Source organism: Metopolophium dirhodum, chromosome 4 (assembly GCF_019925205.1).
Source record: "Metopolophium dirhodum isolate CAU chromosome 4, ASM1992520v1, whole genome shotgun sequence".
Lineage (NCBI taxonomy): Eukaryota > Metazoa > Arthropoda > Insecta > Hemiptera > Aphididae > Metopolophium > Metopolophium dirhodum.
Genome location: NC_083563.1, coordinates 29,982,000 through 30,000,343, shown reverse-complemented (window position 1 = coordinate 30,000,343; position 18,344 = coordinate 29,982,000). Strand labels below are relative to the sequence as shown.

At 32.6% G+C, this 18,344-nt stretch overlaps 1 protein-coding gene across 3 annotated transcripts in view; it reads right to left on the bottom strand.

Moving 5' to 3' along the window:
- Positions 1-16,408: 16,408 nt before the first annotated feature.
- Positions 16,409-18,344, bottom strand: part of LOC132943002 (uncharacterized) — a 33,336-nt gene continuing 31,400 nt past the window's right edge. Inside the window, exon 5 of one of the 3 annotated variants that reach the window (XM_061011750.1) lies at positions 16,409-17,755. In XM_061011750.1, the coding sequence (XP_060867733.1) occupies positions 17,300-17,755 (456 nt within the window). In that variant the 3' untranslated portion in view covers positions 16,409-17,299. The remainder of the gene's footprint in view (positions 17,756-18,344) is intronic. The other 2 variants (XM_061011751.1, XM_061011749.1) reach the window with 2 other exon arrangements.

The window sequence follows — 18,344 nt, the reverse complement described above, 5'->3', positions numbered from 1 at the left end:
CAAACGTCAAATAATCTGACTTCTATTTACTATAGTAAATTATTTTTAACAGTAATAAGTAATAACGTATCTAATAATATAATATTCAATACTTGGCCAGAATGTATATTAATGTGTTAAGAATAATATCCAATTATAAACTCACTTTTAAAAAAAAATTAGGGTTAGATTTACATCACTCATCAGTTGGCATTTCCACCGACGATATACAATATTACAAAGGACGAGCTGATGACAGTACACTCAATTCGCTTGTGTGACTATAGATTGCCTATGCGTATGCCGTTTACATAAAATATAATAAAATATTATTATATTGATATTGTATTCTAAAAAGTAAATAATTTTTTAACATAGAACTATTAAAACAATAGTACCTAGACAAAGAATATTATAATTTGAATTTTTCTAATATAATTGTATACCATCTACCTACTAATCATCACGAGCCACCATTGCCTCTACTTCCCTCCATACCATGCCATGGCCCATGAGTGATCGTACCGTGCCCCACCACTCATTGACATATAACCCGTACAAATTTTAACCCCTGCGTATGTCTAGTAGATTGATATATCAACAATAATAATAATAAAGACGTTTGGAAAAATAAACGGCCCCTGATGGCCTGATGCTGGCCGACTAATAATATGATGTCGTACTATACGTAGCTGGCTACTAATAAATGATGTTTGTTTAAAATTATTGACAACGGCGCTCGGACGAAATTCGGAATCGTCTCATTTTCAATTATTCCGACTACGCGCACAATGTACCTGCAGAGAAAATGGCAGAATCACATAATATCGAAACCACAACCCAAGAGATGGTAAAACCATCAAAGACCTCATTAGGTAGCAATATCATCAACCACATCGAGGACGAGATATTGGTAACAAAATTTAGCGTAAGTATTTGACAACTTCCAAGATAACCCTACCGTTGCGGATTTGGCGGGCCTGTTGTATTATGCGACCCAGATCGCGGGCGGCGACTCCTCGTCAGCAATTATTCAACCGGACGATGAATCCAGTACTGGGCCGGATGAAGGGATCAGAGACGACGTGGTCTGCTGTGCCAGCGGCGCAGGCGGCGGTGGAGGAGCAATGTGACGATGCGAAGTACATCACCTCAGTCAGGGGAGCTGAGGTCGGGAACAGTTTTGGGGACTTGATCGGCTGGCTGGACCCGGGGGTAACGCCAGCAATACATGCAGCTCCGTGCAGACTGCGGGCGGACGGCGGCGAGGATCGTCTCCGTTGCGTGGAGAGGTATCGCGAAAACGTAAGTACGTGTATTCTGCCGTTGGTCCCGATGAGAAACCGTCCGAGAGTCCGGTAAAGCACGATTGAACATAAAACGATTGAGCATAATATACCTTTTTAGCAACACGATTGAGCATAGACTATTTTATGCAATGTTGCCACATTCACGTGGCCGAAATTTTGTAATTTCGTATTTTCACGTATTATTACACCAATTATTATGATATCAGACGCGAGCCGTGAACTGAGCCCAGATTTATCGACAGTGTTATCGATTAATAAATTAGTTCCCGAGCAACAAAGTTCCGACGTTTTAAACATTCAAATTGGGGGAAAATATAAGATAATAAATTAAGGTACAATTTATTCCAAAATCATTATAGAAATAATATCAGTGTTCGATCACTCATTCTCTATAGTCTATAGTATTCTTGACTAGGTAGTATTGTTTTTAAATCGTACCATATTTTGATTTTATTATTTTTATAACTATTATTATTATTATCAAACAGATTTATGAAATGTGACAATTTTATCGACTATGAAATCATGTTATTTTTTTTTTGATATGTTATATGTATTTTAAATTATTATAATTATTTAAATAAATATTTTTGTATAATATAGCTTAAAATGAAAAATGGCAACGTTGCAGAGTTTTTTAAGCTCAATCATGTAGGTTTTCTTTCGTATTCCGATTTTCTTTGATACTCCCACAATTTGGTTTAATCGTGTCGAAAAAAAGGTGTTTTATGCTCAATCGTGTCTCAGCCCGAGAGTCTCCCTTCTGGATGAGGGTAGCAGACAACAGGTGAAGTGAATATAATAAAATTTGAAAACAAATGATCAATATGTTTCTGTACATTTTTGGGGACTTGAGAAAAAAATACAACCACCATTAAAGCACCAGGAGCGCAGTGTATTTTCTCTGAAAAATGTATATAATGAGAAGCGTAATCACTTTGACTTATTATTATTGATTAGTGACGGAAAATGACAATACACATTTTACTTACATTTCAAAATTTTTAAGACTACTTCGTTCACATAAAAAAAATCATGACGCGTCAAGTAATATTCTACAAACGATGCTTTTACCTAATTTGCCAAATAGTACTTAAAGTTCTAATAAAGCGGACAAGCTGTTCTAGAACATCAAAACTATAATATGCGGGCATGCGGCTCATTTAAACCTTAGATCATATACCATAGCTTATCAAGCCTCTGTAAATACTTATTATTTATTATTTATTAGTACATATTAGCGACAATTTAAGTGTTTGAGATGCGTTATCTATGCATGCATGAGCATACTCTTTGCATATTTATCACTCATTATCACTATAGTTATCACTCATGAATTCCTAGGGATAATGCAGTTATTTGAATTAATATGCGACAAGTATACACGTACATAGCCGGCAGCACGTCTAAACGAGCGACTTGTCACTTATATGTGCTTCAAATATCGGGACATAGTTTATGAGCTAAGACATAAGCCCATACCACCAGTCATGTCGAAAAAATGGGAAGTTCTTGAATTAATCAAAAACTCCTAAAACCGTCGTTATATATTATGCAAATTTCAAGGCACTGCTAATAAAGACAGATGGAAAAGGGAAAAAAAAAATACAACAATCAATCAGAAACACTGCCCGAGAAGCTACGGGTTATGACGCCACTTATAGTTAAGGCGTCTAAAAACGAGCTATTAATGTTGTTAAAACAATTTAACTTACCAATTGAACCATTGATTTACAATGGTTGTAAGAGGACCAATTCAATTGAACATATAACTGATGTATATAAGAAGACTTATGCATAATATATACCACCAGCTAAAACCCATGTCTTTTGATAAACATTATTTGTACGCAATTGCATCCTCTCAATAGTAGGAGTCATATCCTGACAATAGATTACATTTCCTGAAATTAGGAGACATTTCCTGTACCATACTAAAATGTTTCCAGTCTTAAGCCGCTGCACGCATATATATATCGCTAGCTTTACTTATTTAAATTAACTATAGGTACCTACATTTTATTTCAAGACTAATTTGTGTACACTGTACATCAATTTATTGTTATAGTGACCGATTCGATTGAAAACATGACTGATGTATATACGAAGATTAGAAGAATTATGCATAATGTATACCGCCAGCTAAAACCCATATCTTTTGATAATTATTATTTGCACGCACTTGTATCTTCTGAATAGTAGGAGTCATATCCTGATAATAGAATACATTTCCTGTAATTAGGAGACATTTCCTGTACCATAAAATATGTTTGCAGTCTTACACCGTTGCACACTTGCACGCATATTACTCGCTCGCTTTATCTACCCACTTATATTTACAATAGGTACTATTTCAAAACTAATTTTTGTACATCAATATTGTTATAATGACCGATTTGATTGAAAACATGACTGATGTATATAAGAAGACTTATGCATAATATATACCGCCAGCTAAGACCCATGTCTTTTGATAAACATTATTTGCACGCACTTGCATCTTCTTAATAGTAGGAGTCATATCCTGATAATAGAATACATTTCCTGTAATTAGGAGACATTTCCTGTACCATAAAATATGTTTGCAGTCTTACACCGTTACACACTTGCACGCATATTACTCGCTCGCTTTATCTACCCACTTATATTTACAATAGGTACATTTTATTTCAAAACTAATTTTTGTACATCAATATTGTTATAATGACCGATTCGATTGAAACATGACTGATGTATATAAGAAGACTTATGTATAATATATACCGCCAGCTAAAACACATGTCTTTTCATCTTCACATTTCTGACTTCACGTTTCAACTTGAAACCAATCATGCGCGCGTTTTAATATCCTAAAAATCTATCATAATTGTTAATAACCTAATCGACCTTAGTTTTTTTTATATTGGTTGTAATCGTAGGACTACACCCTAATTTTTATTTAATTGTTTTGTGTGTATTATTATAAAATCTTATAGTCCAACGATGAGTGTCGAGTTTTTTCATTAGATGATGTAAATTATTAAGAATATACATTTTTTCTACCTTCCAATTTACTTACAGATGAATTTAAACCAACATGAGTATTACAACGCCGTGCATTTAACACGATACATATAAAATTTTTACTGCAAATATTAACATAATTGTATAATATATAAAACATGTAAAAAAAATGTTAGCTAATAACCTTAGTATTGTTGAAGCCGGTAACATCTTAAATAAAAAAATAATAATTAATAAATAAATAAATATTATAGTAACTAGTAACTAGAAAATATTACTAGGACAGGCCAAGTAATAAATATTAAAAACAAAATTTAATTCAAAATAAGTTTTTAATTTTAAAATTCTCTTAAGTCAATACGTTATTCATTCAGTATTTTGGGCCAGGTCATGATTTTGCCGGACACTGGCCAGAACCGTGGTTTCGTTTACGATAGTATACTTCCCTAATTTCGTTTAACGGCCTGCTGTAAATAAAAATAAATGCAAGACAGTTTTGCAAGTAGCTCAATTTGTCTTTTGCTTAAACTCATAATACGTAATATCATATTATATGATATTATAATATATGCAGATCAATTAATTATGAAATGAGTTGTAGAGCATATACCTAGTAGATAATATAATATAGTATCGCGCATATATTATACAGATATGCGACATGTTGCAACAGTACGTCTATCTAGGTATGCGGGGCCATTCACAGATCGACGAGATGAACGTACGTGTGCGTGTACAATAATAAGACGGCGAATATAAAGTATTATTATTATTATTATTATTATTATTATTATATTCCGAGCTACATGGCGTATAATACATAGTACCTATACGTATACATATTATATAGCATTATATTTTAGGACGTGAATCAAATGATATCGGCGCCTGCGAGGCCGCGCACATTGTCGTCGGAGACGTAGAGATGTACGAGCCTTATAATATATAAATATATAATATAATAATGACAATAAATACGTATATTATTATATGTTATGTATTATAATATAATATTGTCGCGCGCGTGTGTGCGTTTTTGTGTGTTTGCCGACGTGAAAAATATTTATATAGAAGGTAGGTATATATTAATAATATGTATATAATATATGGGGGTACACCACATTCACATACTATATTATTATATACGTTAAATGTATATATATAATATTTTAAGGAGATAGAAACCGACTACAATAAACAGCGGTACCGCTATATATATATAGTATAACGTCGCGTACGCACATAGGTACATATATATGCTATATAATAAATGTATAGTATACACATATATACATAATATGAAATAAATCCATTCATCGTATAAGTACCTACTTGATATCATATACAGGGTGGTTCACTAAGCATGCCCACTCCTTTTTTTTCCTTTACTAATGTATTCAATACAATTCCGATTTTTGGAATTTTGTACCTCCTATACTTGTAGCCTGTAGATCATATTTGAAATATACTGTCTTGTAGTGATACAATAACTTCTGTTTTTCAAATGAGAACAAATTTCTAATTTACAGTAAATTGTTTGGTAAGTAGGTAGATAGTTTTTTTTTAAATGTCGTTACCGTCAATGTCGGAAATAAGTCATTAATGACAATGGCTAATTCTATTATAGGAAAGGCTGACATGGCTTAGACTAGGAGTCACGAAATGGCGGACTCATTTTATATGGTTCGCAGATAAGAAAAAGAAAGTAATAATCGTTTATATTATACGTTGTAGCTAGTATTATAATTTATAATTTTCATTCATTCGTTTGAGAACAATTTCCAGATTCTCAATGTGGCCCTTCAAAAATATTAACTGGTGACCCCGGGTCTTGACAGTACACGAAATCTATAAATTTGATGGTCATAGAGGCAAATATTTCATTTATTTATTAGAATTTAGAATATTACTCAAATCTACCGGTTTTGGTAAAACCGTGTATTATTAATTTATTATTATCGTACATTATATGATGTTATTTATTTTCATAAAACAAACTACTAAGTCACTTTATTCAAATTTAAATTACATAATTTTGTTGCTCGGCAACCGCATCGGTTATTTTTGCATTTGGTTTTACAATGACACATCTGATATCTCGGAATCCCAGCAATACTTTCACAGAGTGATTTACTTTTCTTTTGCTGACTTTATTGTACCCTTCAAATCAAAACAATGCTTGTCACATGTTACTATTCCTATAGGAATTTTCTTTAAACCATCTGTATTTAAAAAAGTTTTGGATTTTTTTACTTCTTCTAGCCGTCATAGAGCGGTTATATTCGTTGACACTAAATAATGATTTATTTAAGCAATAAAAAATAAATTATTTATTCAACTTTTCACGTATGTCGGCTATCCATTATTAATATTATTTAAAGAGATCATATAACACGACTGAAAATATTTAGGTAGTAGTGTTATTTATTTTGCTGGAGAGAATACGACGTAATGTGATGGATCGGTAACCCGGTTAGGAAATGCCGATATCAATCAAAATTTTGAACAAGTAAGTAGTTATATATTATATTTCCAAAAAAATCAACCACTGAACAATGCATAGTAAAAAAGAGTGATTCTCATTTTGAAAAACATTAGCTTATATCACCACAGTGCACTTCTTAAAATTTAAATAGTATGAAGAAATCAAATGTTTTGTATAACTGCATTATTATTGCGTTATTGAAGAAAAAGGGGGTGAGCGCATGACGTTCGGTGAATCACCCTGTATAATATAAATATATTATAATCAGAGCATATGGCTGATATTCAATTCGAGTTCAGGTTATTTTACACGTTTGTGCCACCCCCCCCCCCCCCAAAAAAAAAAACTACCCCTACGCGGCTTCTTACACACACACGCGCACAATTGCAGGCGAGAAGAAAATAATACTAAGACGATTATCGTCGGTTCTGATCTGCGGCTGAGGATTACCGTCGTTATCCAACTCTCGCCGCGGCGTTTCACGTACGCCCTTTGTAAACGTAAACGCCGTCTCGCCAATGCTGGCTCACATTATAATATATGGGTGGGTACGACGCAGTTTAATCCGACTTGTCAGAAATAATATTATTGTTGTTATTGCTATTATGATATATTGTTGTCGTTACTGATGTTGCTACCCATTGCTGTTGCCGTGTTGTGTTGGGCTGTGCTGTTGTTGTTATTATTATAATATATTATCGACGAGTGTATAGTAGTAGGCACTCATCTGGTCGGGATGTGAGTTGGGAGCGATATCCATAGTAATAATATCTTGTATGCCTTCTCATCTGTGAAACACAACACACAGTAACGTGTTTACGTACGACTGTATACGAGGATTGTATTAGTCAATGTTGGATATATATACCTAAAATGGTAAGTACAGCGGCAGACCTGTTAGATTATTGTATCGTGAGAAGATTGACACTTGACGACAAATTTTTAAAAACTTGAACAATACACTTGTTGGTTGTTTTGTAAATGGAGTAAAAAAAAAAAAAAAAGACCTGGGAACTCGCTTCTGTATTGTAACTCGTCTTTGAATAAGTCACTACAACAGCGCAATTATAGATGTGTTAAATTTGGGTTTAACGATAAATCATTGTACAAACAACGATCATTCCGAGTGATGTATACGGGTGGATCCTAATTCCTAATGATAGACGATAGTTTATGTTGTATTATTATTTATTTGAATATGGTGTCTTGTAGATTCGGTAGGATACTAGGATTAATTAATTTTTACTATAAAAATGGAATATAAGTTATGAGACATTGTCAATGTACCTACTGGACATTATGGTGTGACACATTTGTGTTATAAATAGCTCAACATTATTAGTATAAGTACTTTGGAAATTTTATTGTTCACAGAAAATTAATAATCATAATACAATATTATACACATTGGCTAATATTTTAAATTTTTACGATTTATTGAAATACAACAAATTAACTGAAATGGTTAGAGGACAATTAATTAATTTATTTTAGTTTAAAAAAATATAAAATTTCGTCAAAACTTGAACTTTAAACGATTATCAAAAAATGTGTTAATTGTTTAGAATGTTTTAACACAATATGTGCTTTCACATAAATGTAATTGTATAACAATAATAATAATTAACACAACAGTATAAAATAGGGACATGATACTAGTAAATTGGTGCCGACAGAGCAACGAGTAACGACGACGATGCGCGACTGCTGAGACACCGCGCCGGTTTGTCTCTTCTGTATAAGTATTACCTATGTACCATTATTGTTATGTAAGTATTAATGTTATACAATTCATCAGGGGACCAGAAGGTACCAATGCACCCACAGACAAAACTGTATTATTAGGTACTATTATCATACATATTTTATAAATTATAATATTAACTAGTTTTGTTTACTCCTTTGTAACTGCCGTTTGGCGTATAAAATATGAAAATTGTAAAATAAATAAATAGTAATATACGGTACCTAATATTTCAAATTTTAAATTAAACACTTTTTCCCTATTTCCTATCGATTTTATTTTCGATACATTTTTAGGTATGAATATTTAAAAAATATATTTATTTGTAATTGTTATTGAAAATACTTTTACTTTGTAAACATAATTTTTTTCAAACTATCAGATTAAATGTCTGAGAACAAATTTTGAACAAAAAATTTTTAATTGAGTAATAATTGATATTAAGTTGAATTTGGTCCGTTGCATGTTGCACCTGGTAAACTCATTTTCTATGGTCGCCCCTGCTCTTCGATAATCAGCGAATCTACTATTATTATTTACCCAACTCGAGCCACTCTGGCTTATTTCGGTTGTTGAAATACACGCGTGAACTATTTATAAACTAATATTATCACTTATCAGACTATTTTAAGTAACAAAAATCAGTTTCATCTGACGAAAAAATATTTATAATTGTGTATTATATATATAGTATATACCTCCCTCCGCGTAGGTTCATTTTTAGCGTCTAGCCAATGTACCTACACGCGCACATACATACTCTGCACGCACCCCACCTACATACACAGACCTATTTTACATCGCGTGAGTGACGGAAGCTGAGAGGATCTGAGCGACCGGTACTGTAGGCTGATGTTCGTTTTATATAGAACAAAAACGATTTCTTTTAACAACAGGAATAGATCGATGGCCCACTCGGTGGCACTCGCGATTATTATAGGCATTGAGAAAACGAGAACTACATCTGCAAATAAACATGTGAGACGTCCAAACACAATGCCGTACACTTTTGGATAAAAAGCGCATTATAGCCCAATTAATCCATACAAGTCTACAGCTTCAAATTGTTTACTCCATCGATCTGCAGCATGTCATGGTCCGTGGGTCGGCTTGACGGATAACGTCGTTAAAAGGTATCGAAGGTACAAATCAAAAGTCTTTCGAATTATATATATTGTGTGGGCAAGACAATAAACCACTTAAATAGACGATTTTATTAAAAAGAAGAAAAAAAGGAACAATAAGATAAACACCTGCGTCCATCTAAATAAATTCGTCTCTTTGTCATTAATGCACGTCGTTAGTCGGAATTAAATAATTTGATTAAATATATATTATAATATAGGTACTCGTAGAAATTAATAATGCGTACCTACCTGTTTGCTAATATTATTGTAACGACTAATTATCCGTATTTGTAAATAATATGAATGCACGGAAAAAAGATCTTGTGAGCTCTAATGGCAATTGATTACACGAGTATTCACTCTTAAAAAATATCAATTACATTTCAATAGGTAGGTGCTAAAATGTATTTCAATGTTTTTTTATTAACATATTATACGTTTCTTGTAATATAGATACTCGATGCTTACTAACTGTAAGAGATTTTTAGATATTAAATGCTTTATAGCTGGAATCCAGCTAAATCCAAAAAAAAAAAATTAATTGAGTTTATTTACAAACATACTTTGGAGGTGGAACCTTTCACTGTTATGCGTTCTGTAAGTCAAATTACTCTCTGTGTCTGATTCCCAACTTTAGGGTACCTACGTTATATTCTATTTCTTATTGGCTCTTGTCGTTATCGTGGTTATACCTAATAATTCTATAACTTTTCAGCGTACAAAGTGTTAGTTTAAAAAAATCAAGCATAATTATATATATCGACCACACCGAAATAATGATAACACCTTTTTACTTGTAAGAAACTTATCAGTTTATTGCGCCGGCTATCGACTCCGTTAAACTTTTGTATGATTAGTTTATTCCGTTGACTCATATATTAATATACATTTGAACTGAAATTTGTAATTAATTCGTAACAAAATAATATTTTGAGCACTCAACTGTATGCCTGTATCATACATATATATATTAATATTTAATACACATTATTATTAGATTACTAAACACAAATAAAATAAAAACAACAATTATTATGAAAAAAAAAAATAATATACATTTTTGACGATTATTTAAATTAAAAAAATTATAAATACCTACACTTACACAAAACTAACATCATATAATACTATTCTAAAAAAACGACAATTAAAAATTAAAATTTTCATATGTTTTAAACTTTGTTTTTTCGGTTATTAGCATAATGCTTTAGGAATGCGGTTGTTTTTTTTTATCAATATTTTAATATTCTATATTATTTTTACCTGAGTAGCCTGATAACTATTTACTAAAAAAACTGACTTTAATAATAATGTTGGTTCTACTTGCTATATTATTTTAGTTTAAAAAAATATATATATATTATACCCAACACTTTATTGAGAAAAATATTTAAAATTAAAAGTAGGTACCTATCTAACAATAATTTTTTTAACATACCATAACAGCTTATTGCGTATTTTATGCTTTTTCAGAAAATATTCTCAAAATACTGAAAGAAAGGAATTAACAAATAATTAATCATTTCATCTGTATACCTATATTGACGTTAATAAAATGTGATAAGATACAATAATAGTAAGGGCCAAGCCACCAAGCGCCATGTGCAGTTAGTGGGTTAGCCCACACAACTATATTACAACGGCCGTTTGTACTCTGAAAACCCCTACTTTTTGGAATTTATTTTAATAAAATATGTCATTTGTCCCGAGAAATTTAAGTTATCTCATTATAAAATGGTCAAATGGAAACTAACGCGCTTGTTGTGCTAATTGTACGTTCAAAAGTTTAAACGTTATCCCGCAAAAGTACACCTCCACCGCTTAGCCCCATTTGTGTTTTACCGCAATAAATATATTATTATAACAATATGTTTTATAGGTGAGCGTGTTTTCAGTTTTTCTTGTGACGACGAAATGGAATGCCGTCGAAGGGGCGTACGGGTACCTATATATAATATATTATATCTATACTAAACACGAGTCTTGTATATGGACATAATATATCTACGCTATTTATCGGATCAAACGCCTTTTTCACACACAATATTTTTACACCGACGATATTATTATTTATCGTAATAAATAAAGACCCTCTGTCGGCGCCCACCGTGTAAAATCATTTTACACCCGGACACCCCCATCGTTCGAGTGGCCGCCAAACGTATTTTTGGACTTTAAAAATCCATTGACTTGAAACCGCTTCGAGTCCAGCATAGAATATACATTATGTAACATATTATTATATTATACGCGTATTGGATTAATAATAAAAAAAAAGTCGATTTACGAGGACAGTTCGAATACTGCACGAGTTTACATAGTATATGTATATATATATACGAATATGTACCACCGTGTCATCGTCGCGGGTCGTGGTCGTAAATAAACTATACACGACGGACAATAATAAACGTCCTTCTTAGTGGGGAATGGTGGAAGGAGGAGGGGGGGGGGCATTAATACAATGCATAAAATATAATAATAAAATACGGCTACAACCACCGAGGAGTGCTACACCGGAAGCTCGATGCGGCGTCCACGCGTTTGTGGGAAGACGGAGAAAGAGATGAACGCGAATGAATAAAAATATTCAAAAAATGCATCGTTGGAGGTGGTGGTCCGGTGGCGGCGGCGGCGGCGGCGGCGGTGCATCTCATCGCGTCTCATTGTGTAGATAACTCAGCGGGCGCGAGAGAATATATTATTATTATTATCATTGTATCGAAAACTGTTTGTATACCGTTTGGCGACGCGACGGCGCCACTCAAACGAAAGGACGCAAAAATGTTATACACGGGGCGGCGGCGGTGGCTGACGGTTTTTGTTACAATAATAATTTCGGAGATGTAAACACATTGTGTGAGTGTGCGTGTGTGTGTGTGTGTGTGTACGTGGGTGGGTGTATGTGTGCGAGCGTGTGTGAAAAAGGCGTTGATCTGACAAATACAAGGTATAATAAGACGTAGGTACCCGATATACATGTCTTCAACGGAATTCCGTGTCGTCGTCACGAGAGGAAAACACGTCACCTAGGCCGGTGGATTTTTGAATGAACTGACACCAAAAGAATACGCCAATACACACGCATACACATTGACATATATAATATATAGTTACTGTACAAAATATTATATTATTAGTAGCCACCTAAAATATAATAATCACAAACGTGACCGGATGGAAGACGGTATCTCGTATCCACTATGATGGGCAGGAGTGCAGGACCTCCACAGAGCTAGAGAGTGGTGGCTTATTGTTCGTACAGTATCTGCAGGCATCCCCTCGTAAATTAATTTGATTTATAAACTGTTTTCGTTTGCAAACATAATAATATAGTGTTTTCAGCGTTACTAACGATTTTTTTATAGCTCCAACTTACAAATATGATTGGATATTTCGACTTCGGGTAAATCACACTCTCACGCTTCCACGACAATGTATTAGGAACAAGAAGGTACAATCGAAAAGTGTTATAATGAGAAACTAGTATAGGTATTCGAAATAAAATACCATTTTAAATGAAAACATGTTAATATACCAACCAAAATCGGTGAAAAATCCATTAAGATGAGTTGTAGTCAAACATTATTGTATGCACTTATTCTCGTGCATATTTTGTACGGATACAATAATGCTAATTATCTACTATTATACAGGTAGCAGGTATAATGCATACTATTAATTGAAATTAATAATGGGTTACATTCATCGATTTAACACTACATATTATTATCACCAATAAACCTGTACGGAAAAAAGTATATTAATAATAATATAAAAAAAAACTGTTTGAGATGGAAACCAGATGCTGCAGGTGTTCAATACAATAATTGTTAGTGTACTGGGGACTATATTATCAGACGGCACATGACACAAATAATACGGTCACAGCTAAATCAAATTTTTACTAAACGTACATCGACCATCGTGTTATAGATACGTATATAATATAACCAGCTGCAGACAGCATACTTGTGATGTGAACAATATAATTTGGGAGACGCTCGTGTTTTAGTTACCTATTAATATTTATTATTAAATAAAGGCCGAACAAACGGCAGACTTGAGATATGAGCTTAATATATTTTTTAAATTACATTTTCGAATTGTGTATTTTGATTTAACACGATTTAGATAGAATAAGAAATACCAATACGTACATGAAGATGGCCCCCGAAACTTATTTTTGACCCAACACCCGAGGGGGGTGTTTACAATTTCGGGTATTGAATTTCCAATTATTTACAATATTAATTTACAATTTGTTGCAATAATTTTGAAAATGTTTGCACAAAGTCGGGTGGCCATCTTCAATGTGATGGCGATGTTTAATGAACTTAATTGAGTCTAATGCTTGAAAATTACTGACCGATGTATAAATATTTTAAATGAAATAAAGTAATAATTACAAATATCGATTTCCAGTAAATTTGAATTACCTACTTGAGTTAATACCTATATGAGCTGATTAATAACTACAAATGTGTAATTAATGTTTAATTGCAGGTTTTCGTTTAATTTTAGTTGGACGAATATTCAAACAATAGGTACCTATGGTACATTTTGAATTCATCACTACCTATTAATTTTTCAAGCTAACCGTTGCTCTTTCGTTTTTTTTTTGATTTACCCACTTATAATATATACGTTGATAAGTTTTTCAGCCACATCCATAATTTTCCGATAGTATCGTTTTATATCATCATAATTTCCTAACAAAACCATTTCTCGTAGAGACGTTAAGCAATGTCTAAATTGTACAGTATTGTAAATGTAATAAATATTTTTACTTTGAATAATTGTAACAAAGATTATGAATTAAATTTTTAATAACAAAAAAAAACATTTTCTAATAGATTTTATATGGCAGATACATCTTAAATGCATAATTTATCCCGTGTGAGCATTTGCTTGTATCAAAAACACTAATTGTGATTGAATGAAAACGTCTTAATATAACGTCACGGTATATATAATATTACTTAACTAGTACAATTTTGACGGGTCACAAAAAAAAAATATTGAAATTTTCGAGTGACTAAAGTTTAATTTTAATATAATAAGATTATGGTCGCGCGTTGTGACAAAATTGTATTTGCTTATCCGTATTCAACCGTTGACACAAAATAAAAGACGGGCGATGTATCTACATACATAAATGGGTTTTAACTTATAATACATTGTCGTGGGAGGGTGTGTTGGTGTGTGTTGAAAGGGGCGTTACAGGGGAGTGAAAATGAGGCGAATTGTCATCGAATCCGATAACTGGTGTGACTTACCAAATAATTTATTGTGTGCCGAATATTGAGTAAGTACCTAAATATTGTTATTATTCTGCAAATATTGTTTACCAAACATTCAGTAATGATGCAGGACGCAGGTATATTTAATTCTATTTTCTATCGTATATTTCCGTATTATTATCCGAGTTGTATTAATTATTCACACAGCTCAGACGGTTCAATACTTTCTCTGGAGTGATCGTTCTGTAGAGCCAAAATATAAGTATAGAAGCTGTATAAAATACTTAAATATTACTTCTTAATAATATACGACGCTAAATATATCTCTATATGGACACTTTTTATAAGATTCATTGTTCAATGATTATTTGATTTTATGTGTAATATTGAATGGAACACGCCTAAATTGTGAAATAGTTGTTTTGTGTTATTTTAAATATTATAGTAAAAAATTTTCATATTTTTGAAGAGAAACTTCTTTACGGAGGGTCTTAAAAACGTGCTTAACCGTCTCGTCCGTAGGCAGTTGGGTTTTTTTTTCATTCAAATAGAAACGTGTGTGTCGTGAGGGTATTTTTTCGTTTCACATACGCGTAAGTATACGAGTGGATACTTGCAACGCGCACTGAAAAAAAACTATAATTTTAATAAAATTCGTCCTTTTAAATATTAAAAGGACGTAACAACATAAAATGAGAAATATTTAATTATTTAAAAATTAAGTTTCTAGGAAAAATTGGTTTAGCATTTCGTATGGATATATTATTACATACATTACAATAACCTAATAATATACCTAATAATAATACTAAATACATGTTAGTAAATTTAGTTTTACATTTTTTGATTATTTGTTGTAAAATAACAACTTAAGGACCTCTGTAGTAACGGAAAGTGGTGTGATGCACTGTTCATTTTACAATAAATTGTGCTAGAAAATATTGTCATCAATAACAAATGCACAAAATCATCTTTTAAATGGTATAACTTGACCGTAATACTATAGTTTTATTTGACATTAAATATTTTAAATGGTAAAAAAAAATACGTCATATCCGTTTAAAGATCATTATTGTACGTTTCCACTGAGTACTAGTTTAGTATAATAATATAATTTATAACGTACCTATGTCTGCAGAAGTCTTAGAAATTTCCATGTATAAATTATAGTTAAGGAGGTGTTAGTATTGGGTTTCTCTCTCAACTCGATATTCATGTTATTTTATTCTGTTTTTTTTTCTCTATCTAATTTGCTTATTGTAATTATTGTGTACAGATCGCAAATTGTCTTTCTTAATAAAAAAAAAAAAAAATATATAGTAAATATAATTTATACCTATTATACGCCTATATCTATGTTTTACCTATAATATGTAAAATTAAATATCTAGTCAAATTGTCATTATGGCACGTCACAAGTACTATTATATCATAATGTGATCGTCGTATTGTTTACACGAGTTTTGTTTTATTTGGACAATTAATTGTAAACAATAAATAACAATCTCCTTTAATATAATATTAATATACATACATAATATACAATAAAAGTAATTATTGTAATTATATGACAATTTATCACGAATATGAGTAAAATAATGTGGTTGTATGGTGTAATAACGACCGTCTTCCATTATAACTGCTATGATATTATTATAATTTTAAATTTAATGATTCGTATATTGTTCAAAACATTGTATTGTTTAATAATAGATAAAGTTAGTTGTCTTGATTATGTAGCTCCTATTACTCCCAATAATATAATCACAAATTTTGTGCCGATCAAAAATAAAATTATAGTTAATGAAAATTTCGTGTTGTTAAAATGTTATAGTTACCACAGTTACTGGTGGTAACGCTTGGTCTATCTTCACCTTTATTAGATTATTAGAGGTCGTTAATTTCGGCACGAGTGTATTGGTTCTTCAAATCGCAAAAATAAAAACACTCTGACAGATTATCTGAGCTGAGTAAATTAAAATGTTCATAAACAAAACTAATATTATCATCATTCAAAATATTTTTTTAAAAAAACAGTGTTCGTGTTCAATCGTTCATAGAATATAAAAATACATGCAATATATTATTATGTATTAAAATTATTCGTAATATAGTAGTAAAAATAATAATAATTTAGATCATGTCTATACTGCACGACTTACAGAACGCCCGTGTAATAATCGAAGATACAAAAAAAATAAATAGGTAATAGTACCATTACGACAGAGTTCTTTTACACGTCACTCGCGATCGTTAACAGAGAAGTACATCAATTGTGTCGTAAAAGTACAAAAAAAAAAAAAAATAATAAATAAATAAATAATATGTATATTGTAGTCATATGTACAGACTTAAAAAAAATTTTAATCTATTAATATTCGTTGTTCGGACCCCTCGGGGACCGGTAACTACGTAACCGAGCCGGACTTTTTTGGCCGCTTGTTGCTCTTGGACGAACCGCATCTGCGGTGTCTGATACACGGCATTGGCGATGACGACATCGGCGATAACGATAACGGCGATGACGACAGCGGCGTTGCAGGTGGCAGTCGGTCGACGGTGGAGGCGAAAGAGTCGTCGCTGTCGTCGCCGTCGTCGGCGTCTGAAACGACCGCTGAGACAGCCGACCACCGGTGGTGCAAGTCCACCTGGTCTTGGACCATTTTCCGGCTGATATGCAGCCAGTCCTTTAGGAACCTATAGTAGATGGTCAACACGCCCCAGTCCTGGATCATCATGGTCGTGTGGTCGGGATTCGGGTCCCAGCCCGGGCCACCGACGATCGCTGTCCGTGGCTCTTCGGGCATTTTCCTGTTGTGCCACGTGCTCAGGCTTATCATTGCCGCCTCCACTTCGCACAACACCTGCGTAAAAAAACCACCACTATGATATAAAAATGGTACATTTTTTAAACATATTTTGGAATGAAAGTTGTAATGGACACTGGACAATTATTTACAGTTCATAATGACTATCGACTATTACGCGTAATAGTCTGCAAAAATATTATGCGTACCTACCTAACAGAAATGAAATACTGCTCGACAAGACATCATAGTACGAGGGACATGGAAATAAAAGTAATACTGATAATAACGACATAACCCGCTGGACTCTTCTAACATGTTTAGTTCAGAGGCACAAGTGCTTCTAGCGAACTAGAACTGAGGTGGGAAGGGTGTGCCATAAGGCATAATGGGTGTATGTTTGTTCTGAATGCATAAGTGCACCTGCAACTGCACAAGAATTATTAAATTATAACTATTTTATGCGGAAATCATTCTCTCATGCTTGTTCTCATTTTGTCAGTGAGTTCAACGCCCGATTTTCAAAAAGGTTTCTTATAAGAGAACATCTGAGTAAGATTATATTATGTAAGTGTATGTGTTGACTCTGTCTTACAAACACATAACATAATATAGCGCATTTTATGTTCAAAATAATACATTTTAA